The sequence below is a fragment of the Dichotomopilus funicola genome, assembly GCF_033296635.1.
Source record: "Dichotomopilus funicola strain CBS 141.50 unplaced genomic scaffold C8A04scaffold_108, whole genome shotgun sequence".
In the NCBI taxonomy this organism is placed as follows: Eukaryota; Fungi; Ascomycota; class Sordariomycetes; order Sordariales; family Chaetomiaceae; genus Dichotomopilus; species Dichotomopilus funicola.
Genome location: NW_026944129.1, coordinates 1 through 27,588, shown reverse-complemented (window position 1 = coordinate 27,588; position 27,588 = coordinate 1). Strand labels below are relative to the sequence as shown.

Sequence of the window (27,588 nt, the reverse complement as noted above, 5' to 3'; positions counted from 1 at the left end):
CTTGAACTGGACCGTATCGCATCGTGCATATAAACTACAGATTAGGTGGTCGGGACGATAATGAAACATACGTCGTGGGAAAAAAAAGCCATTTGGCTGATCTTTGGGATCGCTGTTCGTTGTTCTGGGCCAAAAGGAGAGAAAAGTCATTTCCACCACGGGTGCTGGGATCTGAGCGGGATTTTCCCCCCTCATCGAGAGGCGGAATCACCCCCAGAATGGACGGCAGGAGAGCTGACATTTGGTTGGACGAGGGGATGATCGTGGGCGACGTTGCATGGACGGGATCGCGCGGATCGTGGGGTGAACAAATCACTGCGCGTCTGTTGATAGGGCACGCGAAGTCAAGGGACGCCTCGCTTTTCGTTGCTACTGGCGAGACTGGATGGGCATAAGTTGATGCTGGGACATTTTTGCTGGAGAGACAAAGACCATGACTTGCCCCGGAAAGCCCGGGTAGAGCCGAAGGATATTCGTGTTGTCTGGGACGAGAAACGTGATATCGTCTTTAGAATAGCCAGAAAAAGGTAGCCCCGTCTATCAGGCACAAATGGTAATTGCAATATTATTGAAGGATGTGTTGAGATGAAAGGAGATTAATGAGTGTCGTCCAGTGAAGTTATTGGCTTCGAGAGCGGCGTTTCGCTCTTTAGCTAGTTAGATCTTCCGGTTTATGGGGTTGTTCGAAATACAATATCTGAAACCTGTGGCGAGAGAAACAAATTTGAGTCCAACGACAACATTTTATCAGCCTCGCTTGTTGGTCTGGAACAAACTTCATAGTGCCAAGACAGTCGGCCAGGGCCAACTCGCAACGGCTCGTTATTCACCTGGTTTGCCTGTCGTTCGCAAGGCTCCCCCGCACTGCGTCTGTGAAAGGCACGGCGGCAGTATGTGGGAAGCACTTCGGTAGACGACAGGTCGTTTTGCAGCACCGCATGCGGCGAAAATCAGATTGCTTATTCTAACGCCTTGTTTGTTTTGCGTCGAAGTCACATGGTTTCCGTCTTTGCTGTTGGCTCTGGCCGCGTTCTGAGCTTCTTGAAGTTCTCGGCTTCGGGGGCAGATTGTACGCGTCAGACCCATCCAAGCACTTTTGTAACCATAGGATGGCGCGGTGTGTGCATGCGACGCGAAAATAGCTTTCCCGCAGTAACTAAAGGCGAGAGTGACGGTGATGGACATTGTCAACGATGGTATCACACTCGCAACCAAGGCGGCACCTCCGAGTCCCACTGTCCCATAGTCCCACAGAGCAATTGCTCGAGAATGACTGGGGCTGACCTTGCGTTATTCGTGGGGTTTGCCAAGCCTCCGCTTGTCGGCGGAAAATGCCTTGGGAGCTTATCTGGACCTTTCGTCGTGGGGTCATGGAAAACCCTTGTGCCAGTCGAGCCAGTGTTGAGCCCGCTGTATTTCCTGGCCGCGGACGGTTCCCCGGTGCCAAGACGGCACCAGCCCCTGGATGCTGACGGGTTTCTCGGTGTCGCAGTGCTTTTGTGTTGAATTCATCAACGCCACTTTCGAAAGCTCACTAGTCCGACTGTGGCAAGCGAGGGATGTGATCTCAATGCAGGGTCGCCTTGCTGCCCGCGCATCACATCGTCAGCTCTCAGGTGCTCAGCTACATATGCGTGGGAGGGCCGGTGTCGCACGCGATAGATGAGCTTGAAGGAGTGATAGGACGTTGTGCGGGATGGTCTTGGTCAGAGAAAATGATTGCGCCGATTGCGTCCCACGTGGGAAAGTTTGGGCTGTAAACCAGGGGCCTGCTGCGAAACTCCCACGGAAGCGACGATCGAGGTCAGGCAAGCAGCAGCGCAATGACCCGGGGCCGCAGCTCTTCTGGGCTGCCGGCAGCTGGTCGTTGCGGGATGTCATGCAGCCACGGTTCGGCCAAGGTTCTCGCTGCCCGTGCAAAGTGTGCTTTCTGGGTTGTTCTTGGGGGGCAGGATGAGCAAATCGCGAGATGTCGCGGATCAATGACGAGCGACGGTTCGCTCGTGGATTGGACGGACAACCTTCGTGTCTTTCGCAGCCCAACGGTGTTCGATCGTCTGGCCCTCAGGCTGGGGCTGCGTTGAGAACAAGCTTTCTTCTGCTTTCTGCAGGTTGCTCCGGCAATGGCGGCCGACATCGCCTGTCAATGGTAAAAAGAGTTGCTCGTCCCAACTATGCATGTCTTGTCTCCTCGTCTCGGAAATCCAAGACAAGAGGTGCCGGATCTTTGTTGCGCAGTGCAGATATACATGCTACCATGTACTTCGTATCAATTGGAGGTACACAATACATCGGGGGTAACACCACTAACGTTACCTCCACCAGTGTAGCTCGTCAAGCTCGTGTAGCTGCGACGAGCTTTCCAATGACCGGGCATTGCCACCCTCCCCTTCCACCAAGTTCCGGTCCGAGATGGGTTGCTCTCCCGGGTTCATGTCCCGGGCGTCTCCAAGTCTCTGAGGTCGAGATTCGGGTCGCCGGGGAAATGCCATTTGGGCGCGAAAGGGAGGCCTTTGATGAAAAGCGTACGCCGGCCTTGAGGGTTGATTATGAGGTGGGTTGGATGAGTGCTCACTAGTTATCAATCGAATCCCTCCGTCTGCGGCACAAACACTTGAGACTGCGAACCCATCGCTGCTCTGGCTCGTCTGGTTTTCAGAGGATTACACCTTCCACCCCAGTGGGCGTCGATAACGCCACAACGGGCGGGGCCAGAAGGCCCCACCGTGCCCGCGAGCAACCACCCCACTGGATGGACCCATCCCGGAGAGAGCATCCAGGGGTCCCGAGCTTGGCCTTGAGATTTTGTTGACCGTGATTGGACCAATGCATGGGGAAGTTCACGGAACCCACATTTGGTGCTCCTTCAACGGCCACTCGACGAAAAAATATTGCTGTTGAACCCTGTCCGGCCTTTTCTGCAGAGGCGGTGGGGCCCCTGTCTGGGAGCCAGGGGGGAGGTGCAATTGAGAGCCGAGAGCAACTCTGCAACTGCGCTTCCGGATGCATAGGAACTTGGGAACTCCCCATTTTTGGCACTTGGGCTTCTCTCTTCACCCTTCTCCATCCTTGACGAGCCTGGAATTGAGCTCTGGTTTGCCTTTTATTGAAACTTCTTCACCTGCAGCGCAGCGTACGAGCCGGGATACTCCAACATTTTCTCGGCAAGCCTTGTCGCACAGGGAGCGATATCTGATTCCGCGCTTCCACTTAGGGGCCGACCTGGGCTGGGGAAGGTGATCTTGCGGGAGTGACTGTGCAGTCACTGTACCACCACGCTTTGCTCCGGCGTGTGTCATGGAAGCTTGACCGACCACGGCCCGCGTCCAACATTATCGAGCTTTCGGTCGCAGCTTCGACTGCCGAGTCGCCGCCATCCGCTCCCGATTTCCCCTCGGCCCAGCGGGCCTTGCGATTGACTCGCCGGAAACGTCCCGTCCCCCAGCTTATTCGTCCTTGCGACCCCGAGAACCCCTCAACACCGTCGTGACCGGGTCACCCTCACTTGCTACGAGACCCATATTCGCCACTTCCCGGCTTTTCGATTTGGATTCGATAAGGTATGCGGAGGATGTTTGCTTTGTGCTTGACTTCTTGCCCGCGTTGTGCGTGGTTTGATCGCTCCGTCGTGCCGAAACTTGGTTCTGGGCCCCGTCCCTAGGATGGATGGGACTGGACCTTCCAAAGGCACATCGCTCTGACCTCGCCTCTGAGACGAGTCTCCCAGCACCGCTCGTCGCCCCCCACTACGAATGTCACCTGCTCGATACCCTTTCACCTCAGATGTGCTTCTTTGGCCTCCAACGTCTTGTGGTCGCTATGACATTGTATCTCCTAAGCTCTAACCTCTGCTGCCACTCCAGTCTCTCATATTCTCGACGGCTTGCCCTGGATTCAACGGCTTATTAGCGACGGTTAACACGACGGTCCGCAATTGCTCGAGCTGGACTCCCATTTTCGAAGCGGAGATTTGAAACCCGACACTACCGCGTACTGGACTATCCTGCCACTCGCTGGGTCGTTTGACCCAAGTGCGGCACACTCTTGGCCACCTATGTTGCGCGAAGGGGGCGATTGGAGACCATCGCAATGATGAACAGTGAGGGCAATAGAACCAGCTTGCAAGTGGCTCCCTTAGCGATTTCGAAGAGCCGAGACTCCACAGGCGGCGAAGGCTCGGAATCCTCGGACTCGACTACCTCTCACCCACACGCTCAGATGGCGACGCCCGCCGCGACGGATGGGCTGGAGGACGACCAGAACATGACTCTCGGCAGCCCCGTCTTCCACAACTTCTTACGCGCTTTCTATCCTTTCCACCCCGATTACGTGACGAGTGATTCGACGGTCACATTACCGCTGAGCGAAGGCGATGTTGTGCTTGTACATTCTATTCACACTAATGGATGGGCCGACGGCACATTGTTAGCCAACGGGACGAGGGGCTGGTTGCCAACTAACTACTGCGAGCCTTACGACCCTGAGGAGATCCGTAACCTGCTCAAATCGCTCTTGAACTTTTGGGACCTGATGCGCAGCACACTCGTGAGCGACAACGAGATGTTTGGTAACCAGGAGTTCATGAAGGGCATTATCGCAGGTGTCCGATACCTCTTGGTAGGTGATGTTGTTGGACGGTTGCCTTCGCATGAACCCTATATCTCTAACATTCTTGCGCAGGAACGAACTCAGTGTTTAACAAGAGAATCTCCTTTGGTTCAAAGGCACGAGGGGCTTCGGCGCAGTCGGAAGTCACTCCTGTCAGAACTATCGGCGTTAGTCAAGACGGCTAAACGGCTGCAAGACGCGCAACGCATGATTGGCACCGAGAACATCAACGACATTGTGGACGAGATGATATTGAAAGCCTTTCGGATCATCACAAAGGGTGTGCGGTTTCTGGACATCCTTGAGGACGACCGGAGAACTCAGCCGCCAGTCTTTAGTGTACTAACACCATTGGTCGAGGAAGTCCTTGCACCATTAACGCCGCCAGCCGACTCGATCGGTTTCCATGTCGCACAGGACGGCACCGCTGCTGCAGGATCCCGGGTCAGTGAACAAGGACAGGAGTGCGACTTGGTCCCTTCGCTCCCTCGCGAACCGAGTCTAGAGCCGACGCGGCCTGCCAGCAGCAACCGTTTGTCCTCCAGCTACCTGCAACAAACGCCGGACCCGCGTCGAACCTCACAGACCAGTTTATTGCAAACGAACCGGCTCTCATCTACCATTTCACACCGCGTCAGCCTAGCTGGACTTTCGGCCTGCTCTCGACCCCAGAACCTGGTTTCCGAGCGACTCAACAGCTGCCACGACATTTTCCTTTCGCATTTAGGGTCGTTTATCGGTCGGCTCCAACTCCAATCCCAGTCGCGACCCAGTCTCGCGGTTGCTATCAAGCAGTCTGCAACTTCCGGCGGCGACTTGCTCTTGGTCGTCGACGTGGTTTGCGCCCGCACATCGGTGAGCATCGACGCGCTAGAGCACGCTCGTTCTGCCATGTACAACCGGATCCAAGACCTCGTCCACACGGCGCGTGACATCCTCCAAAACCCCGAGCCGGACATGGAGGAAGACGTGATTGTTCCACACGACAATGGCCGCTTGTTGGGAGCAGCCACAGGGTGTGTCAAGGCTACCGGGGAGTGCGTTGCGAAGACGCGATGGGTCATCGAGCGAATTGGCGACTTTGAGTTCGAGTTTGACAATGGGAGTTTGGGTATTGACTTCGACGTGTCCGACTTGGCCTCAATCCAAGACGAGGACCAGTTCAAATGCAGCAGCGTCGACTTGCCCAGCGTCGCCGAGTCAATCGTATCCGAAACACCAACAGCCTCGTCTGTCGCCACCTCTATGGATAGCCCCGCCATCGTACACTCCCGGGCTGTCTCGGTCGACAAACCCCTTCCGGAGGTGCCCCGGGAAGAGACCCCTCTTGTTGCCGACGAACCGGTGCGACCTTCGTCGCCCATTACACCACAGCCGCAGCCGGCTGTTCTAGATTCTGGCGCTGCAAACATGGCCTCCTTGGTTTCGTCCCTACGCCCCGATCTGCCGGCGCTACCGAAGATCTCAACCACATCGCTGCCAACTGATTGCTTCAGCCCCGCCGAGCAGTCCGCCATTCAGGAAACCGAGTTCCACGCTTTCCAGGCAGAAAGTATGACCGCCACGAGCTCTGGCTCCGGTAGCACCTATCTTAGCCGAGACTCTGAATCGAGCATCATGTCGCAAACCTCGACCCGTGCGACAACCCCAGATCTTACCAACCAAGCGACACAGATTCAGCCATCCATGTCAAGCCTGAGCTTGGCACCGACGGAGGAAGAGGAGGCAGAGTCGAGGCTCCTGGAAAAGACATTCGCCCACGAGCTAATCTTCAATAAGGAAGGCCAGGTGACGGGGGGGTCGCTGCCCGCCCTTGTCGAGCGCCTGACAACCCACGAGTCGACCCCTGACGCCTTGTTCGTATCAACTTTCTACCTCACCTTCCGACTTTTCTGCACGCCGGCCACCCTCACGGAAGCCCTGATCGAGCGGTTCGACTATGTTGGAGAGGCCCCACATATTGCTGGCCCGGTGCGCCTGAGGACGTACAACGTCTTCAAGGGTTGGCTCGAGTCCCACTGGCGTGAGGATGCCGACCATGAAGCGCTCCCGCTCATCAAGGAATTTGCCGAGCAACGCCTGACTCCCGTCCTTCCGTCCGCTGGCAAACGGCTGCTTGAACTGGCCGAGAAGGTTACGGCAGTCGACGGAACCCTGGTGCCACGCCTCGTCTCGTCGATGAGTAAGACTGGCAGCTCCCTTCCCCAACTTGTTCCGGCTGATGGGCCGCTTCCGTCCTCCACCATCAGCAGGAGCCAGGTCAATGCTTTGAACAACTGGAAGAGCGGAACAGCCACACCTTCGATCGTGGATTTTGACTCGATCGAAATCGCCCGTCAGCTGACGATGAAGCAAATGTCCCTCTTCTGCTCGATCACACCTGAAGAACTCCTGGAGTCGAAGTGGACGAAGCTTGGCGGGGCCGACACACCGAATGTCAAGGCCATGTCTTCCTTCACGACCGGGTTAACCAACCTAGTCGTCGACACCATCCTCAGCCATGACGAAGCCAAGAAGCGAGCCCAGGTGATCAAGCAGTGGATTAAGATCACCCACCAATGCTCCTTGCTTCACAACTACGATGCGCTCATGGCCATTACCTGTGGCCTAGCTGACACAAGTGTGAAGCGCTTGAAAATCACCTGGGATGCCGTCCCTGCGAAGCGGAAGGAGATGCTGAGGTCGCTCCAGGCTTCCGTTGACTTCAACCAGAACTTCAAGGTTCTCCGCGCCAAGCTCCACGACCAGGTCCCACCTTGCCTGCCCTTCCTAGGGATGTACTTGACGGATCTCACCTTCATGGATGTCGGTAATCCCGCCACCAAGACAAACGATAATGGGTTGACCGTGATCAACTTCGACAAACACACACGCACTGCCAAGAGCATTGGTGAACTGCAGCGGTTCCAGATTCCTTATCGCCTCGCAGAGCTGCCAGATCTCCAGCAATGGCTGACGGCGGAGGTTGAGCGCGTTCTCGAGAAGGAGACGACGGGCACCAATGCCCAAGCTTCGCACTACCGCAAGAGCCTGCTCCTTGAGCCTCGCGAATTGCATCAACTCCGCACACCCCTTGAAGGGCCCACTACCCCGTTAGGGGGCGGCATGTTCAGCTGGATGAGGGGGAACGGTGGGAACAACGGTCTTTCTGCCTAACTCCCATACTTGTCTTCACTATGAGCAGGTCCACCGCTTTTTACGATCTCCGACTATCACCCTCAACATACAAACCCCACGACATCTTATATTATTCTCTGTTACGCATATTTACCTTCTTATGATACCCTTTATTTTACCTGTGTTACTTTTCATTCCTACCTCGGCCTATTTTTGGCATTCTCTGCAGCCACCCACTTGCAACGGCTGTCCATTTCTACCGCAGGCATTGCGTTGTTTACGTCCACCTCCCACACCCTGGAGCTCTTCTTTTCACCGATCATACATCTCTTACCTACCACCCAACCCGACCTCTGGGACACAGATTCCCATATTTCCTTTCCTGTCTTGGCTTTTGGGGATTCTGAAAAAAAAGTGTTCGGGTAAAGAAAAGACTTTCGGCGGTAACGCACCGGGGAGGGAAACGGCAGTGCTTTTACCAATGCGCTCGGCTGTTCTTGGCCGCCCTTGCCTCGTTCATTTTCATTCTCATATTGCTTATTTGACTTATTTATCCGTCGCCTTCGGAGACAGCAATATATGTGGGACTGGTCTCTATTTAGGGTGTTGATGGCCCCGATGATGTGACAGCACGACCGAGATGAGGTTCTGTGCCTGTGGGGTGGGTGGACATGTTGCCTTTATATTTTCCTCTATTTTACTCTTCACTCGCGGAGCACAGCGCGATTTTGTTCATTCTTGTGTATACTATTTTTGGGTGCGGGGAGTTTTCTTTTTACAGGCCCCTGGATATAGTCTCAGGACGTGGCGCACCGCGGTCTTTCCGTGCCAGGGAAATGAGATCATGGGATCGGGGTGGGTGGGTTGATGGTTGGGTAGGCAGCATGGCGAGCGGTCGATAGCTTTGGTTATGGAATTCAATGAATTATTCTGATGTTACCTACTCTTTGCCTTGCTTGAACTGTGAACTTGTCGTACTCCCTAGTTCCTTTGCTTTACTTGAGGGCAGAGTCTCGGGCAAACCATTTACCCTCAACCCTAACCCTTGCTCTTGCACCAGGCCTGCAACTCACGCCCTGTCAAAGACAAACTTCAACGACCCCGAACTCTCTTCATCACCACAAACCTCCCCAACGTGCCAGCGGAACAACAGACCTCACCACAGTACAAAACACCACCCAGGAAGCCCCCACATTGTACATCATCACCAACAGGCTGCCCCCTTTTCCACCCACCTCACTCCATTAACCACAAGACAAAGACCGAAAAGAAGACACCGAAACCAACACAGCATAAAGCAGCGAACAAAAGGACAGCCAACTCATTATCAACATCATGCCCCGCTCCGATGAAGCCCAAGCCTTCTTCCACGCCGTCTACTCTGCCGTGCAGGAGATTCCACGGGGGAAGGTGACGACGTATGGGCATATCGCGTTGTTGGTTGGGACTCGTACGTATTGTGCCACGCTTATCCTGTACTGTCTGTAGCTCTCTGTAGCTCTTGATGACGGATGTGAGGGTGGCTATGAGCACGGATCGGCCCGTCTCTTCCCCGCCTTCACTTGGACCGACGAGGCCAGAGAATAATTTGATGTCATTGGACTGACGGTTCGTGCACATGATGCATCTAGCCCAGCGACCGCGACAAGTCGGCGTGTGCCTGAAGCATTTACCGGCCGCATCAACAGACGAAGAGGGCGAGGGTGGAGGAGAGGGTGGCGGTTCCCTGCCACGATTCCACCATGATAATGTACCCTGGCAAAGGGTGATTAATGCGAAGGGGGTGATTTCACCACGGTAGGTTTGGTTCTTCTCTACCTTTTGCACTTTTCTACGTTCAGTTTCATGGGAAGTTGGTAGCTTCTGGAAGGGGGAGGGATACAGAGGAGTGAAAGGCGGAGAGTGGCGCTGACAGACATGACAGGTCCCAACCGACTGGAGCGCGGAACCAAGCAGCAGTTTTGGAGGGCGAAGGGGTTACAGTAACGACTGGGGCGTTGGGAGAGTTGATGGTGGATTTTGCTGAGTTTGGGTGGTTTCCGAGGGTATTACCTTCAGAGGAGGGGATGGATTTGGGGGATGAGGACGAAGATGCAGCGGAGGGTGAGGAGAGTGAAGATGAGGGAACACCATGAGTTGAGGCTAAGGGAGGTCACAATCGGAGGGCATGCTTTGAAGACATCATATCAGTGGGGATGGTAGTCTCAATCTCAATTGTGACTGGCATGATAATGCCGCGACCATTACGCCGCGCGAGACTAATGTTTAAAACCCCTGAGATTGCTCGGAGGACCCCAATGCAAAGCACGGCGATGTGATATAACCTGGCTTTTTAACGGTCAGCAACTGGGGCATACAATGAAGATATGCAAGGCAAGACGTAGAAAGATGCTTTCTCAGATAGCGGTTGGACAAGTTTTTCCACATAGTGTTTCGGTACAGGTCTGTGAACATTGTTTCTCTCATCATAAAAGCAAGGTGTGGCCTAACGGCCCACAGTAAGAGAAAATGAACGTACCGGATGAGTGGCCGTCGACAACGGATGCAGAGACAACACAACTGGATTGTCTCGCACATATTATTCCGACGCAGCCTTGACCTTCTTTTTGGCTGGCCCAAAGAACGAGTCTACAGTTCGCTGGCGTTTGTCGAACTTGGCGCTGCCAATCCCGCCTCGAGTCTTTTTCAAGCCCTCGAGATGCGTGAGGATGTTGACGCCAACCACAGCTAGGACAGTGTGTGGGATCGACGGCGATTTTGGAGACGACTTTGGGGAGGCTGTCCTATTACCAGACATCTCGCCCGGCCGCCCGGGAACCGGGCGGGCAGCAAGCTCGGCATACCCAGTATTGCCCCAAGACGCTGATCTCGTTTCCTCTTGCGGGACTGCGCCAAATTGTACCAGCACAACTCGCAAAAGAGAGTCGAGAATCAGCCCGTGGGCGACGACGACCACATGTCCCACATCACCAGGCCGATCAGCCGCTGGACGCAGCAGAGGCGCGAGATGGTTGATGACGAACCGCTCCGCGCGCTGCCGCATGGCTTCACGGGACTCCATACCCGCTTTGGAAAGGTCTGCACCAAACTTGGCGCCCTCACCGGTACCAAAGTCGCGTTCACGGAGCTCAGGGAGTTGGACGATGTCCAATATCGGAGCCTGGCTCTCGGTGCTCTGGTCGTCTCCATCGGCAACAGCTGTGGCTACGGTCGGCGCGACGGTAGCAACCGGGTCCCTCGCAAGCTGGGCATCCACAATAGCCTGCGCCGTCTCGACAGCCCTTTTGAGATCCGACGCGAACACATGTGTCACACGTCCTCCATGTCGTTGTGCGGTGCTCTCATCCGATCGCGCGTGGCTGGCGAGATGCGCACCGAGGCGACGAGCCTGTAAGACGCCATGGGCTGTGAGCGGAGAGTCGCGGGATCCTGCGCTGAGGTGGAAGGTTAGCTTCAGGCGTGCCTGGTGCAATCGTTCCAGGGCGGGCGTAGCCGCGGCGTAGTAAAGAGAGGAGCGAACCTACTAAACACCCGCTACATTGTCGACGGTCTCGCCGTGGCGAACGAGGAAAAGCCGAATGGTCATGTTGCGGTTTCGAGCCGTTTGGTGTGCTCTAGCTTCCAGCAGCGCGCTGGTCAATCAATTGGGAAGCATTGATGTTTTCCGGCCCAGGCTGGATGCAAAACAAATCATGGCGCAGGCATGGCGAGTTGCGTGCAAGGAATTGCGTGCAAGAAAACAGAGCTTGCAGCGCAATTGGCGGCTTTGAAAAGGTGGTTGTGGTTGATGAGAGTGGGAAGAAAGGTGGGAGAAATTTTGAAGCTGCGAAAATTTCAATTCCATCGCTTTTGAACTGAAAGAAAGAATCCCCCAGAATACGGCGCTGTTATTGGTTGGACGGGTGGAGTCTCCATGGGCCCATTTTCGGAATGTGGGGTTTGGTCCATGTCAAGGATGAACCGCCTTGATTACACGTAATTCCTAAAATTATTTCCTCTATTATCGATCTCATGATTTAACTCAAGAGTAGCTAATCTGGAACATCTTAAAAGAAGAAAAGAAAAAGAGAACAAAAGATACAAACGAGAGACTCATTACATCGCTGCAGTGTACTGTGGAGAGATGTGATACCACGAGAGCTGCGGCCTTCAGCTGTCGCTAGGCTTCACGACGCGACATGTTTTGATGCAGGTTGGGCTACGCGAGGCGGGGTCGTCTCGGATAGTCAGGGCCGCAGGATCTCTTCAGCACTGTTTTGACTGTAATTAACAAGCGTCTTATCTGGATCCAAATCCTCGCAGAGGATCTTGTCTTTCCCTCACGTGCGGGAACACGGTGAAATGCGGAGAAGTATCGGCTTAGAAAAGCTCAAGGTGTCTGGTCCCGGTGTTGAAAACCCTCGTCTTGGGCGCTGTCGATCACTTTTGACCGAGTTTCGATGGGGGAGCGCAAGATGAACAAGCACGACAAGCGGATTGGGTCAACGACCGCCTCGTTCCTGCAAGCCCCCGCCTGCGGCTCTCACAGCGATGCATGAGAGCGCTGGGTTGGGCTGAATTACTGCGACGTGGCCAACCTACGGGGGCCATCCATGATCTTGCCCGCTGTGGTGGCACGACAAGTCAGACCATTAGCGGTTGGGGAATGTTCGCCGCAATGCATCCCGCCTGCAATAATTAAATAAAAATGGAATGCCAGAACGAAAAGCCAGACGGCCTGTCAGTTGTCTCTAGGTTTGGGCTTTTAGTCTGGTTTGGTACATGTACTGTCCTCTACCGGGACCTAAGTGCCACAACAACGCAGTCGTCGATATGTGTGGTTCTGGAGTCACCTTGATCAGCAATGCCTAAAATAGTCGTTCTTGAGAGTCGTGGGTCCAGCGTTCTCTTCCACCATGACCCAATATTTGCAGGCTAACAAGAAGAGCAGCGGAAGACGGTGGGAGGTGGGAGAGAAGGACCATGGACCTTCAGGTTGCCGAGCTGCCCAAGCGTTGTTACGCGTAAAGGATGCCACACTCTGGGTTCCTTTACGGCTGCTGACTGCGTCTTAGTTTCCTCCATGAGAAGGACTATCCGCTCGCGGGCGCGCAACGCGACTCGCTTCTCGACCACTTTGGCGTGCCCAAGTTCGTCGGGAGCAAGACATGCACGGAGTTGAACGGCTACTTTGGCTGCAAGGCAAAGTATGATACCCATCATAATCTGACGAGATACAGCAAGTAATTCCCTTTCCGTGCACTTCGTGTGGTCGTTCCCGGCTGACGAAATGTCACTCGTTTCAAGCGACGTGGTTTCGCTGCCTGTTCAAGATGATCCAAAAAGTCAAGAAAGACCCGCACGATGACGGCCCTGAGTACACCAAAGGTACGAAGGGCTACATCTGGTATGAGACGACCGTCTTCACCGCCTGGGATCACTCGGGTTTGTGTCAAGTGCTCTGCATCGACACTCCGTCTGATTGTCCCACGGAGTTGCAAAGGTTGCTGGCAAGGCTCCCGGCGCCGCTCAATTTCAGAGACCCATTTGCTATGCATGCTAGCTTGCTGGACCAGCTGGTTGTGTACTGCGACATCTCGGTTTGGCGAGTGCGGGACCCCGTCCGTCAGCTGGAAAAGGTGCGTGGGTGAGGGCGAATACATGCAAACGACCCAAGGCTGATGTTCCTTCCTCGCCCAACAGTCTCGACTGCAACCGGGGGAGGTATTTGAACCCACTCACGAGTACTCACGCCACGCAATCCACGTGTCCGAGGTGTTAGATTCGGTGGTGGAGACCTTGACGGAGATGCAACGCTGCCGAACGGAGATACACAAGCGTCTGTCCGACTTGGACCAACCTTACAAGGAGGAAGCTATGGAATACGCGCAGTTTCAAATGTCACTGATGAAGAACTTGAAGCGCCGGTCTGACTCGAATCGGGCCCGGTTGGTGGATGAGATCAATCTGGTACGGGTACCTACATGAGTCGCGGACTGGCACCATGGGTAAGGGTAGTGCTGACCATACGTTGATTAGGCGTTCAACTCCCTCGCCCGCCAGGATAACGACTTTATGAAGTCCATCGCCCTCTTGACCATGGTTTTTCTCCCCGCTACCTTCATTACGGTATGCACTACCTATCTGCGTATCAAACCACTGACCACAGATTTTGAGCCCAACTGACGCTTGTTTACTACCGTAGGCTTTCTTCAGCACCACCTTCTTCTCATACGGCGAGAATGACCAGGGATGGCGGGTGTCTGGCCAGTTGTGGGTTTATTGGGCCGTAATGGTACCGGCCACGGTTGTTATCATGTCCCTCTGGGCTGTGTGGCTGGCTAAAGGTGGTAAAACCCCAAGCTTCCATAAGATGCGGCTGAAGTTTCCTTTCCGTCGGTTTCCAAGGACCAAGGCGTCAAAACAACCCAAGCCAGAGGCCGCGCAAGTGTAACTTTCGGCACGAGGCGGCTGCCTTGGGTTTAAAGGTTAGGTAGCAAGAGTGGGTGAGTGGGCAGCGGGGAAAGATTTATTTCATGTAATAGGTAGCGGTTATCTTGATAGTGTTCTAATTTATTAACATGTACGACGTTTAATCATGTAAACAACAATGAGATGGAAGAATGGCAGTGGGATTGATGAGCGGACCGAACGCTAAGAGCTGGTTCGATAACGAAAACGTCAAAGGGGCTGGTTTGTTGTCAATCATGGATAGTGGAGAAGAAGAATCGATCTATTTTTGACTTCCTCTGACACCGTCAATACCTCAGTTGAGGAAGTCATGATTAGTGCCGTTTGAGGCGTGGCGTTATATCGCACCTGATGGTCGGTGAGATGGAAGTAAAGGCCACCACACTGCATGTGGTAAGACATGTAGAAGGTTCGCTTGCTGGGGCAGTTGGGGGAAACAGGAAACAACAGACCACGAGCCACGGGCCACTAGCTTCAAGCTTTTGTAGACCGTTGTCTGTCGGAGAAAATTTGGAGAAAATGAGAAACCTGCATCCGACTGGTAGGTATGTACTTACCAGCGCCATACTTGAGTCTACCTCGCAGCGGTGCAGCTTACCCAGCGTAGTTTGGAAAGACATGCCAATTTTCTTCTCAACAGCAGTTCACTGTTTGTGGTAGGGGACGGGGCATTCGGCAAGGGGCTCGTGGGAGGAAAGGGTTAATTACTGGTTACCTAGGGTTATTAGTAGGAGTCATTTCACACCCAAGAAGCTAACCAGTGGTCGCTTATGCTGTGAGCATGTTCACAACCTCGGCCTGTCTTGAGGCGGAAGGGATCCCACAGCGTTGGAGTTAATGCTTACATGAGGTGAAAGGATTGGGTCCTGGAATAGATATGTAATTACGCCTATTTAGTACTCCCATGACTCCTCCTCATCTGAGTGGAAACTGTACTCAAGCTCGGAACTATCGTCACTAACACTACCGGCATCGGGCTCGCTTGGCTGACCCTCTGTGGAGACAGTACAGTGACTGGCTGGGGAAATAGACCCGAGAGGAGACCCCTTATCCTCCTTCTCTGGCTTATCCTCGACCTCCTTCACCGCTATCTTCGCGCCGTGTTCCTTCAGAACGTTCACTGTGTCCACGGCGAGGTTGTCAATGGCCTTGGAAAGCGGCGTGTGGCCGAGCAAGCTGGCCGCGTTGACATCCGCCCTGCCCGTGTTGAGGAGCCGACGTACAATCTCCGTGTGGCCGCCTTCCGCGGCCCACAACAGTGGCGTTTGCTTGTACGTATCGCGCGAGTCAACATCCACCGCATCCTCGAGTTCTAGCAAGATTTTCACGATGTCCTCGTAGCCGCAACCCGCGGCAAGCGACAGCGGCGTGCGGCCGCCCGTTTCTTTACCGTCAACATTGATGGCGTCTCGAGCATCTGCAAGGAGGATGGAAACGACAGTGTCCCGGCCGAACCCCACGGCTAACGAGAATGCAGTTCGGCCTTTGCTGTCCTCGAGGCTTGGGTTCGCACCCCGGCCGAGCAATTCCCGAACCACGTCCCCGTGTCCGTACTGAGCGGCTTTCATGAGCGGCGTCATGAGCCCAAGGCTTTCACGGCAATCAAGTTCCGCTCCGAGAGTGCGGAGCAGCAAGGAAACCATGGATAGTTGGCCGTCCTGAGCGGCCAAACACAGGGCCTTGGGCGCGACTCGGTCTTTCCAGCCCGCATCCATTCTCTGTAAGCCCGTCTGGACGATGAGCTCCACTACGGCCTCATCCCCGCCGGAAATGACCCATAGCAGCGCACTGTCAGCCTGTCCCTCCCTGGGGTCGGAATGGGTAAGCAACAGCCTCACGGAATCCATATGGCCATTACGAGCCGCCCAAGACAGTGGCAGCAGGTCTTCGTTGTCCTTTTGCGCCTCGCTACTCATATCCACGAGTCCTGATTCCAGCAGCGCCGCGACAATGGGTGTGAGGCCATTTTGGGAGGCCAAGGAAAGCGGAGTTTGGCCGTCCTTGTCTTTCAAGTTCGGATCCGCACCACGGTCGAGAAGCAATTGAGTGATCTTGACGTTTTCGAATGACACGGCCCACATGAGCGGCGTGCGGCCCTGACCGTCCTGCACATTGCGGTCCGCTGTCTCCTCGCGGTCTAGGAGATCGTTTATGATGTCTGCAGCGGCGAATTGCACAGCTAGATGAAGGCCCTTTGCACCACTAGGGATCTCTTGACTATAGCCGGGCCAGAGCATGTACTCCTCAACCACCAGCATGGCTTGGCCTGCGGCTTCCGTCTTCTTGGAACTGCCCAGGAAGTCCCGAAGGATCTTGCTGCTGTTACTACTCAAACAGGCTTCGCGCGCATGGTATCCCCAGTTACGTGCCGCATAGCCGTAAAGGGGGTACTCCCGCAGTCGGGTTTCGAAGTCCTTGTCCGTGGCGCAGAACCCGTTGGCGAAGTCGTCGAACGATAGATACGTGACACATGTGTTGGCAATGTAAGCCTCCGCATCGGGACGGATCCTCCGTTTCCCAGAATCACTTCTCAGGTACTCCTCAGCCGTGTGGTGAATGAGCCGAACAATATCGCTCTCCTGGTCAACCGTAAGGAGACCTGCGCAGGCTGACATAACCACTCCCATGTCGGAGCAGTTCCTCCTGTCGAAGCTTTTGTCTCCCGTGCTTACCGCAAGAGCATGGAGGAGCTCCGACGTTGTCAGAGGCCGTCTTGCGCGCGCCACCCATGACAAAGCTTTTTTGGCAAACGAAGCCTGCTCCGACTTTTCGATGCGGTTCATGATTTCTTTGTACAGGTCTTCATACCTCTTGTCATGATCGGCCAAGGCCTCTTCAATCTGCCGCGGCGTTTCTTTCTTCTTCAGGGAGCTGTTGAGATCCAGCCAAAAGTCAGTAAGGTGAGGTAGTTGCTTCCCCAGTGGCCAGGACCCCTGACTCAAAAATTTGAACGCACCTAAGATACAGGCGCACCAGGAGGAACATGCCGCATGCAGCCGCCATTATGGCAGCCTTAATCCTCTCCTGCAGATCTGGTTGAGCGCCGACAAACCGGGGGAGTTCCACCATGTGAGCATCTAAGTATCGCCCTACGTCGTTGGCATCGGCCTTGATTTCCAGAATTGACGTGCTCGGGAAGCTCATCTCAATCTCGCGATCAGGCCTCGATGTTGTGAAAATGTTGGCGCCATGAAGATCTCGGAGGTGAAAAAGTACCTTGAGCAACCGCAGCCGACACTCCCTTGAACACTCGTCGAGAGCATCCACGAAGATGTAGGTTGGTGTGCACCTCTCTACAACGGATTCGATGCAGACGAGTATATCGGACAAGGGTGGTCTCGTTCTGGCTCCTTTGTACTTCTTGTGGAGCTGTTTGACACTCTCGGGCAGTGGACTGCACCCCTGACTGAGGTGCTTCAACATGCTCGACAGTAAATACTCTGGGGTCTGCCTCACCTGTTGTGAGAAGCTGCAATATAGATAAGCGACGCCGAGGGCTGACCCATCCTTGCTTTCCCGTTTCAACCTCAGGAAATGGTCGACTACGACGGCCGTGAGCACGGTCTTGCCGGCCCCAGGCATCCCGCGGCAGAATAAGGAGCCTCCCTTCCGGAAAAACCATTCCTTGAATTCCGGATGGTTGAGAATCCACTGGGCTGTTCCTGGCTGCCTCCGGCTAAGGATATCGTCGTGTTGGTGGGCGTAATCGTCTGGTGCAATCCAGTCAAGGGTGTCATTCTCCTTGTTGTCGTCAATGTTGGACTTTATTGCCGCCACATCTTGTCGGGCTAATACCAAGCTTTGTCCGACCTGGGCCACTTGCTGTTGGACTAAGGGAGGTAATGTTAGAATGTATACCGACCCAACTACGCTTTAGGCTCACGAGGTACAGCAGTTCAATCCCTGTTTGTGTGTTTGTTCAAAACTTTTGACGGGGTCCCGGTTAAAACTTCAACCTTTGCTCGTTCGAGACAACAAAAACCATACAAAATAAGCTTTTAGAGGTGCGCGACTCATTCAAGGCCCAAAGCCTAATCTCCCCCACTCAACATGTCTTCTTCCACATAAAAATGCGCTGCTCCCTGACAAAGTTTAAGATCCCAGCCATAGCGCTAGGCTCAAAGTTGCACAGTGACCAAAAACGAGGGATTGAACTGCATGCTCCCCATCTGACCCGAAAGCCAAGTAAGACAAACACTACTGACCGTTCCCAAGAATTTTGCTGATCTTCTGCTCAAGCTCAACCTTGTTGGGGGCAATGAGGTCCAAGAGATCCCTGGCATACGCCGCTGCGACCATAGCTGCATACCCCTGCCAAGCCTTGTTCTTGTGGGAGTCGCTGTAATCACATATTCCTAGAGTACTGTTAGTCACACTGTACTCCAAGGAATAACATGATAAGATCGAAGACCCGGAGGAAACACTGAAACAGACCCACCCCGAATCACGAGGCAAGGAAAATGGTTCATCAACCCTGCAGCCTCCATTTCAAAGCACAAGACATTCTTCTCTGCGGCCAACCGGTCTCTGATCGTGGCATCCTTCATCACCTGGTTAGCTGAGCCGATCAGGCCATGGAAGATTCTCAACTCTTCCTCGACGTCAATAGCACGCTCAGGTCGCTGGATGATAGCACGTTTATCTTGGGCGCAGGTCACATCACAGAGCCTGTCTGGATTCCCATGAACCTTGGTACTGACGTACAGAATGTCGGTGCTAGGGTTTGGCTTTCCGTATTGCCTGTTGAGCCTCTTCTTCTTCTGGAGAAGGCCGCCGACCGTCTCAACGATTTTATGGCGGTCGCCGTCATAGTCTTGATACTCGGCCTTGAGAGCGCTCACGGCAGATAGGAGGAGCCTTGGTGGCTGGTTCAGAGACCCGGTGGCCTTGAAGCCCTGGCCTTGCATCGCCTTGCCCATGTCGTATTGCATCACGCCGCCCTCCCCAGCGGTCGGGGAGCCGATGACGATGTCACCTAGGCGAATATCATTCTGCCGAGAGAGCGATGATGAAAAGCATTAATTAGCCCCAGTTGAGGCGTCTTTGAACTCTAGGAGGGAAATGACACAAACCTTAGCAGACGGGGCGCCACCGCCAATGCCCACCATCAGGCCAATTCGAACGTTGGGGAAGCTGTGAAGCATGTCCCTCGCAACGGCAGCCGCAGAGGTTGTACCATATACGCCCTCGGGCATGACAGCAATGACCACGTTATGGTTTCCCATCTTGCCCACCGTGTAGATGTTTCCATCATGCGCTGCAACTGACGTCGGCTGCTCGTGTTTCTCGTCCAAAAAGCATCGGGCCGCTGTGTACTCGGTGCTGAGGGCACAGATCCAGCCGACAGTGTAGGTGTTGGGGTCCGACATGGCTTCGACAACGGCGTCTTGAGAAGGGGTATTGTAGGGACAATGGGTTGGGTACTGGACTAGGGAGTACGGAAAGCAAGAGGAGTTTGCAGAGAGACAAGACACTTCATGTGAACTTACTTACCCCTAAAAGCTCAACTATGAATGCGGCCCGTCGAGCGAGCCTGCTCTACGTACCAGCAGAGCCGCATCCCATGGCCATGGACCATGTTAGATCGTCGTTGGGCATCTCCGAATCTCTTCCGTAATCCGACCCGCCTCACGTTGGGCCGCACTCCGATCCCACCAGCATCATTTCCTCTCACAGCTCTGATAAGCGTTGATCGGTTTATGCTGTGGTGATGGTGGCGTTGTGGGAGAGGGTTGCTGGATGGGATTGGTCTGGCGGCTAACTCGGTTGGCCAAAAGTCGACTAATTAATTCAAATCTCTCATGATACCACACCTGCCTGCGAGGGCGGCCTGACAGCAGCCAGTGATATCAAAGCTGATAGAATGAATGGCCATTGGGTTTTGCTAACAGACGAGCAGCAGATCAATCACGAGGGGGCCACCAGCGCAGAGATCCACGATCACCGATAAGCCTCGCTGCCTTCCTGTCCTATGGTTAGATTGTTCTAGTTCAAAAAAAAGGAGCAAGAAAATGGAGCAACCCAACCTCCATTGGGGAGAAAAGAAATAGCATTGAAGCTGTTGGGAAGGAATCAGCAAGCTAAATTGAGTAAAGTGCCTGTAGGTACTCTTACATTTCCGCCTCGATTCCGTTTACAAGCAGATTCCAACCATCCCCTTTGGCGACAACAGCGGTGGTAGTGATACTTCTTGTTTGGGAAAAAGCCGAGACATTTTGGGCCGTTAGGAAACGCAGCCTAGTCGACCGGTGAGCAACAAGCTCGCTACAACCTTTCAAGTTGGGCTCGAGCGGAGACCTGCAGGTGTGCTTGGGCTGTACCAATGGCGCGAGCTCCCACGGGCCGTTCCATGAACTGCGGCTGGCTGAGTTGAAAGCGGGGTGCGACGTTCCCCCGCGGTCATCATGCAGGCAACCTAATCGAAAGAGGGGGAGCTCAGAAACAGGGTCGAGACCAGTCTGTTGGGAGGTACTTTCGAGGCTTAAAATCAAACAAGTACCTGGAGGATACGGCGGTGAGAAGTCTTCACTCGGACAAAACTTGAGCTTGCTTTATTTACCAACCCCACGAGTGGGATTAATTGTCTCGAGAGCGTTTCCTGAATAAGGCCCAACACTCGATTAAAGCAGGTTTCAATGCAACTGGACGTCCCTGGAACCAAAAACCGTACGTTTTCCAGAATGCCATTGCACGATGGCTGCAATGCAAGATCAGTGTGTAATGTCAGGGATCGGTCATAGAAGGACCGGGGCCAGGTTAGGTAGGTAAAACAAAACTGCGAAAAGGGGGTCCCGCCCCTGAAAAACAGCCCCGCTCAACACAAGTTACACAACTTAAAATCCACCAGCACCATACGTATAACACCCTGCGTTATTAATTTTCCATGAGAATGGCGTGTTCCGAAGCTATTTTGTTGTTGGCGGTAAAGTTTCCAAGTTGATACAAATTCTTGAGGTTCTGGGTAGACGTCGATACCTACCTCGGTACCTATTAATTACAGGGGACATGCCAAGTAATTACACAGAGGTACCATACGGCTAAATCCAACTTTAAGGGTGTACTTAAGAAGTGAGTTGGGAGGTATGCCCTAGTGAGGGGTTTGGATCTCCGTAGCCATGTCATGGAGGAGCAAGAGCAAGCACTTAGTGTGATCGCCAGTCGAGACTTGAGCCAGTAAACCTGCGGAGAGTAACCTGCCGATTAGTTGGCAGTTCGCTTCTGGGCCCCAAAACCACCTGCAGGCCAACCACTAGCTTATCTGTCAAAAGGCAAGGCAAAACTGCAATTTCACGGCGCCATTATCGGATGTTTCTAGCTTCACCGGCAGGATGGGAGGGTTGCCGTCCACGCTGTATGGATACAGCCCAGCAGCGTAGACGCAGACTTGCAGATACCGCCGAACGAATTGAGGCCATGACAACAGGAGTCGTGGAAGAAATAGGATAACCTAAACATCATTGGGGATCTACACCCCAGAGGCCATGCTCTTCAGTGGTTCGCCTCCGCTGGTGCCCAACTTGAGGTTGTCGTTGGCATGCCCAACTCGACCAGGACGGGAAATGAAGCGGACGGGCCGGGACGGCGTGAACATGAGAGGCCATGTATCACGACCAATGCAAGGGCAGCTAGAGTCGATGCGAGGCAGCGTCGCTCGTTGCCTGTCTTAAAAGGACAGGACTGAACGAGCAAAGACACAACCGGAAGTCATCCAAAATATCATCTTCACACTGCACTTCTAGGATCACTTTTCCAATCTCATCATCAAACTCCTTCCTCACCAGCTTCCAGCACCGCCGTCGTTGAACCGGGGCGACCTATCTCTGAGCCCAGCCAAAATGACGGCACGAATTTCCACACCTGGCCCGCAAAACGCGGAGAAGAGCCATCGCGATGAAGCGGATTACGCCTTGGTCGTCCAAAGGAAGGCCAGGGGAGTTGCCGAGGCGATACGGGCGACCAGCATGGTCAAAAATGAGTCCTGGGCCAGTCCCCTCGCAGCAGCTCCTTCCGCCGTGAGCACAATGGCCATTCTCCTCAAAACCTCGAGTTCAAAGCGTGCTGCTGGCATTAAAGTCACGTCGCGAGACATCAAGGATTCGATGGGTAATGTGATCGGTGAGCTGAGGTGAGTCGCTTTCGCCGTGTCCAATCTTGAGCTTTGAATCTGGTGCTCATGCGAGATTTAGTTTCGAGCCGCTACAAAGCAATCTGGAGTATTGCTCCAGCCTTGGTCATCATGCATTCAGGAAGGCCAGAAGCACGATGGAGTATATCAACCTGATAGCAAACAAGATGATCAAAGACGGGGGCAGCATCGAAAAGATTCTCCGCGCCATCAACGAGGTGGAGGATGAGGATGACGAAGATGAAGACGATTACGACCTCTCCGAAGGCATCAAAGACATTCAAAACGAGACGGCACAATGTCTAGCAAAGATCACAGCTCTCACCGGCGATTTTGAGTTCTGGTACCGGGTGATTGAAACCCTCAAGGCAAACGTCATTGCCTGCGACAGTACGTAACACTTGCAGGCTAACTACAACCAAAGAACCAAAGGTTGGGGTTCAAGACTTTGAAAGAGGACAGCTGATCTCACAATCAACAGGACAAACGCAGAACGAAGCCAACATAAACGAAGAATCACTCCAGAAGACGGAATTCGCGAAGGAAAAGCTGGAAACAAACGGCAAGACCACGTCCGAAGTCATCGAGCAGCTGGAGGCGCAGCTACAACTTGCGAAGGAGAACGTCTCCAAAGCCCAGACACGTGTGACGGAGCTGGAAAACATAGTGCCAGCACCGGAGCCAAGCGCAGAAGACGAACAGATCTTGGCTGACACCTTGATTCCCCTTGAGAAAAGAAGTACGTTTGACACTGGTCCATGCCTGCAGATCCATCTCAGAGGGTTTATGTACTGACGCTAATAACCGCAAACAGAGAAGACTATGTTCGGTAGGCTGATACAGAAGGTTGCCGGCGAGAGTGTGGAGGAGTACAAGATCCGGGTGGAGCACCAGCGCGATGTTGAGCAACGCCGAGCCAATTTCCTCAAAGAGAGCAAGGAGAAACGCGAAGCCGAGAAGAAGGCGGCGCAGAAGGCCCTAACGGATGCTCAGGCTCGTGAGAGCTCGCTCAATAAGCAGTGGTCCAAGCTCATTGCGGACGTGAGCAAGAACAAGGAAAAGCTAGCATCAGCCAAGCACAACCTCGACAACACAGAAGCGAGGTTCAAACGACTAAGCGATGAGAAGATTGAGCTTGTGGGTCTACACAATCTAGCTCGCCATGTAGCACATGTGCTGACGATCAACAGGCGGAAATACTGGAAATCCTAGAGGAGTCAAGGCGCGAGCTGGGGACCTTGAAAGGACAGGTTGAAGAACTCGTCACCTTCTTCCATTCCATTCTTAACGAGGTCGAAGTAGCAGTCACCATGGAAGTCCAGAAAGAGATCGTCAGGCCGATCACCAACAAGCTCATGTATAATGCGCAGGGGGTCTACCAAGGGGTGAGACTAGGAAAGAAGACGAAACAGGTGAGTTGTCCTGCAGGTTCTCCCGTTCCCATGTTGCAGTAGCTAATACCCCTGGCCTTCGTACAGAACATTCACAACAGTGCTATTGGCATTCAGGGCAACTTTTGCGCCATTAAGGACATTACGGGCGTTTATGTCGTGGCTTCTGACCGTTACATTATGCCCGCTATCAAGAAGATGACATCCCTCGCTGATGCCAAACCAGAGGACTGGCCTGAACAGCGTGATGCGTTCACCAGCTGGTGCCGCAAGTCTACGGCGGAGATTGAAGCCCTAACTACGACCACTGACGAAGAAATCGTGGAGCACATGACGGAGCGCGTCAGACACCTGGAGTTGGCTGTGCGGCCCGTGCCTTTGATCGCGGGAGCTGCTCGCTGATGCCGGGCTTCATGGCTTTTTGCTGCAAGCCCATGGGGTGATGTTTCGGGGATTGGCATTTTGGATTTGCACTCTTTCTAGCTTCTTTTCGTTTATTCTTTACATAGCTACGTTCGTTGAAATGACATTCTGTCCTCTCCTACTTATCGTCAGTCAAACGACGTTCACCTTGCGAGGCAATACCGAGTTATCCGAAATTCCGAATGAATATGGTGAGATGCACTTAACGGATTGAACCTGTGAGGTAACAGGTTGTTTATTGCATAATTATCGGCAGACATTGCAATTTCTGCACGAGTCACATTTCACCGGTCCCCAGCCCATGGTTGGTTCATTGCGAGCTGTACGCCTCTCACCTGCACGCCGAGGCGCCGACTGTCAACTCAACAGTCTCGACCTCAAGCCATCGCAAAGCGGGAGAACGGAAAATGGATAACCTCCCGGGGAGAGATGCCAAGGGGTTTCAAAATACCGAGACCGTCGTGCCCCCGCCAGATGGAGAGCCCAAGCCCATGCCGCTTTTCACCCAATATCACTTCCCGCACTACGGAGATGCAGTCCTTCTTATTATCCCCACCTCAAACGAACATAAGACACAAATCCTACTTGCAGCTTTTGAATCGCAGAAGCCAGCCAACGTGTCGATGCATCATATTGTCATTCCGGCAGAATCCGAGGTTGGCGAGCAGCCGTATGACGGGGCAGGCGTCCTCGGCGCGTACAATCGCATCAGTAATGCGCTGCAAGCGCTTGCCACCTCCCCGGAGAACCAAGCCGTATTCACCAAGGAACGAATCGGCACCGTGATTGCAGCCTCCATCGAGAACTACATCCAAGCGGCCGGCGTGCCCCGCGCGGTAGACTACGGCGTGGTGATGGTGCATAATGCTACAACGGGCCAGACGGTCACCGGGATATCGAGAGGCGTCACGGTGCCACAGGCTTTTGTTGCCCGCGCCCGTTTGGATGGGTTTGAGGATGAGGATAGGAGCCACGGGAAAGTGACGGTCGGGAGCATTCTGGCAGCCGGCGTGTCGGGGCTGGATAAGGCTGACTGGCATGCCGTCCTGGCAGGCACCTCACGCTACGATTTGCTCAAGGAGACCATTGACGCACTAGCAATTCCCTGGTAGCCGTGGGAGTCCACAATACCAGATAATCCCAGGACGAATCTATTGCTCTTGTTTTTATCCATTTTTGAGTTATCAATTTCATTCTCAATCTCATTCTTGTCCTGTTTCTCAATGCATTCTCATTTACGTTTAATTAGTAAATACCTACCTAATTATCCATCTCATTGTCACTGACACTGCCAGTCTCGTTGTTGTCCATGTCATTAATACCTTTATCCCTTTATCATATCCTCATCCATCACCTAATCATCCGCTTTGTCACCATCCCTTTCATCAAATTATAAATAACCCCTTAACTCAGTTGTACATCTCATACACAACGCCGCCGTAATTACACCCTCCCCCCAACAACACGCCCGACGCCCAACACCCACCCACCCAGAAACCACCTCTGACTCAGCTTCCGACTTACCTGTCACACGCCGACTTCCGAGTCTAGCATGTCGGTTTACGTGCGCGTTTATTTGGGGTCTCTCTGGGCGGACTGAACTCCGGAGGATTGGATTCTCAACATGGGCTGTTGTTGTCATCACAATTGCTTGCGGGAGAACTGATCATTGTTACTCACAATTTCGCCCTTGAAAACTCAGCTTCAGGCTTCACAATGTTGCTTTACAACTGCGACAAGACAATTATGACAGTATGGCCAGGGTCAGCTGTGGTATCACCTTAGCGGCTTCCATGTTCTTGTTTAATACAGGATGAATCGGCGTCTCTTTTTGTACAGCATAAAGCGTAATACAGGATTAAACGGTATCGATCTGCCGTAACCAACAACGGTTAACTATCATTAGCCATATATACACGCCTTCTAATAATCCCAACAATACCGCCAAACCCCAAACACCATTAGAACTCCCGACAACCCACCCGCTCAAGACCGAAAGCCAACTGATTTCCCAACCCCTCTGCAACAACTGACCTCTCACCAAAACGCCGGAATACAAATTCTTATCCAAACTTCACTTCACAATAAAAGCCTAACCGGACAACCAACATCCAAAATTCCAAACTTACATCCCCCAATCACCACTTACCATACAGCCTCTCCGTCCTTTCGTCCATCTCCGCCGAGCCCCAATCCAAATGCCCGTACACCCATCTCCACTCCTGCTTGGGCGGCTCTTCCACCAAACCCGGCAGTGGCGGCAAGTCCTTTTTTGATCTCGCTCTCTCGTCGAGCAAGTCGTCAAACTCGCGACCGGTGGTTGGTGGGGGCGGAGGCGCAGGCGGAGGCGTCGGCGGCGAACGAACAGGAGCCACGACTGGGGGGGAATCTGGAGGTATGATATCCCCAAATTCGTCGACCTCTGGTTCCGTCGTTTTATGCGCCCGGCCCGGCTGGACATACTCTTCTGCGTTGCCTATGAGCCGATCACCGTCGAGAGGGTCAAAGAACTCCATGACCGACACTGGCCCAGGCCCAGACCCAAGCATCAGGCGGTTACGCGCCACGCGTCGCTCCAGCTCCTTGATGTCGTCGAAGTTGACGAGGAGCTCCCACAAGAACATTTTTGTGGGGTTTGTCTCGCGGGAACGGGCAATGGAGAGGTTCTCGGTCATATAGTACCGGAGGGAACGGCGGCCGACGTCTTCTGGCACGGCTGGGTCTGTGCCGGTGGTCTCGCAGGTGGGAGGGGCAGAGGACGTTGCCGCGGGCGGGAATGATGGCATGGCAGCTGTCCCTGCGGCGGTGTTCGTCGCGGAATCCGCCGCTACCCTTGCCTCCCTCCTCTGTAGTACCCACCGTCCCATGATACGACCGGCCCTGTCCCGGTTATCCCGCTCTCCAGATTCCGCATTCCAATGGCCCGCGTTCGGGTTTTCCGGATAGAGCAGCTCCGAGATCATGTTGCGCAGCGCTATGGTCTCCTGTAACTCGTTGTAGGCCTCGACGTTCTCGTCCCAGCTGGCCGACGGGCTCACGGACCATTGGGATGCCTTGATATGCTCTAGCCGCACGTCGTGCAGGTAGGTTAGGTGCGCACGGTGTGCCGGGCAGAAGTCGCGGTCGCTCAGGGGCATCCGGAGAGGGCATCGCTGCCGCGAGGCGGTGATGGCTTTGCAACGGGACTAATAGTTGCCAGCGAGTTGGGCGAGGAGGGGGTTGAGAATGGCGAAGCTCTCAGGGCGTTCTTTCTTGCCATCCTCGGCGTCGCCAAGGCCCTGGTGTCGGATGGTCAGGTCACCGGTGGCGCTGAGGGTGAGGCTAAGCCGGATGGGTGAGTATCCCTCGTCCTCGTTGACGGCACGGGTGACGGTTATAACGGCCGTCGCGCGCGCGGTCGGCAGTAAGTCAGGGGGTCCCCCACCCGACCGGTCCGGGAGCCGACCGCATAATAAGATCACATTGCACGGACAA

The 27,588-nt window shown here is 54.0% G+C and overlaps 8 protein-coding genes across 8 annotated transcripts; 5 read left to right on the top strand and 3 right to left on the bottom strand.

The window, feature by feature from the left end:
• Window positions 1-4,089: 4,089 nt before the first annotated feature.
• Window positions 4,090-9,860, top strand: C8A04DRAFT_40691 (uncharacterized protein; the record flags this gene model as incomplete). Its single annotated transcript, XM_062785033.1, has 8 exons — window positions 4,090-4,716; window positions 4,786-6,227; window positions 6,303-6,579; window positions 6,610-7,738; window positions 7,793-8,147; window positions 9,042-9,175; window positions 9,357-9,522; window positions 9,650-9,860. 8 exons carry the CDS (start codon window positions 4,090-4,092, stop codon window positions 9,858-9,860), a joined length of 4,341 nt encoding a protein of 1,446 aa, XP_062632848.1.
• A 443-nt stretch (window positions 9,861-10,303) lies between these two features.
• On the bottom strand, window positions 10,304-11,311 carry C8A04DRAFT_40690 (histidine phosphatase superfamily; the record flags this gene model as incomplete). Its single annotated transcript, XM_062785032.1, has 2 exons — window positions 10,304-11,159; window positions 11,250-11,311. 2 exons carry the CDS (start codon window positions 11,309-11,311, stop codon window positions 10,304-10,306), a joined length of 918 nt encoding a protein of 305 aa, XP_062632847.1.
• A 1,376-nt stretch (window positions 11,312-12,687) lies between these two features.
• On the top strand, window positions 12,688-12,951 carry C8A04DRAFT_33031 (uncharacterized protein; the record flags this gene model as incomplete). Its single annotated transcript, XM_062782304.1, has 2 exons — window positions 12,688-12,728; window positions 12,780-12,951. 2 exons carry the CDS (start codon window positions 12,688-12,690, stop codon window positions 12,949-12,951), a joined length of 213 nt encoding a protein of 70 aa, XP_062632846.1.
• Window positions 12,952-13,037: 86 nt separating this feature from the next.
• Window positions 13,038-14,158, top strand: C8A04DRAFT_33030 (uncharacterized protein; the record flags this gene model as incomplete). Its single annotated transcript, XM_062782303.1, has 4 exons — window positions 13,038-13,343; window positions 13,408-13,674; window positions 13,744-13,833; window positions 13,910-14,158. 4 exons carry the CDS (start codon window positions 13,038-13,040, stop codon window positions 14,156-14,158), a joined length of 912 nt encoding a protein of 303 aa, XP_062632845.1.
• A 910-nt stretch (window positions 14,159-15,068) lies between these two features.
• Window positions 15,069-19,544, bottom strand: C8A04DRAFT_33029 (uncharacterized protein; the record flags this gene model as incomplete). The annotated part of the gene is made up of 5 exons (XM_062782302.1): window positions 15,069-17,046; window positions 17,132-18,005; window positions 18,381-18,530; window positions 18,614-19,166; window positions 19,248-19,544. 5 exons carry the CDS (start codon window positions 19,542-19,544, stop codon window positions 15,069-15,071), a joined length of 3,852 nt encoding a protein of 1,283 aa, XP_062632844.1.
• Window positions 19,545-22,010: 2,466 nt separating this feature from the next.
• On the top strand, window positions 22,011-24,093 carry C8A04DRAFT_40686 (uncharacterized protein; the record flags this gene model as incomplete). Its single annotated transcript, XM_062785031.1, has 6 exons — window positions 22,011-22,300; window positions 22,362-22,690; window positions 22,782-23,039; window positions 23,115-23,437; window positions 23,491-23,712; window positions 23,779-24,093. The coding sequence occupies 6 exons, from the start codon at window positions 22,011-22,013 to the stop codon at window positions 24,091-24,093; spliced, it is 1,737 nt and encodes a 578-aa protein (XP_062632843.1).
• Window positions 24,094-24,521: 428 nt separating this feature from the next.
• C8A04DRAFT_33027 (uncharacterized protein) lies at window positions 24,522-25,226 on the top strand (the record flags this gene model as incomplete). The annotated part of the gene is made up of 1 exon (XM_062782301.1): window positions 24,522-25,226. The coding sequence occupies one exon, from the start codon at window positions 24,522-24,524 to the stop codon at window positions 25,224-25,226; it is 705 nt and encodes a 234-aa protein (XP_062632842.1).
• A 1,026-nt stretch (window positions 25,227-26,252) lies between these two features.
• Window positions 26,253-27,251, bottom strand: C8A04DRAFT_33026 (uncharacterized protein; the record flags this gene model as incomplete). Its single annotated transcript, XM_062782300.1, has 1 exon — window positions 26,253-27,251. One exon carries the CDS (start codon window positions 27,249-27,251, stop codon window positions 26,253-26,255), a length of 999 nt encoding a protein of 332 aa, XP_062632841.1.
• Window positions 27,252-27,588: the final 337 nt, after the last annotated feature.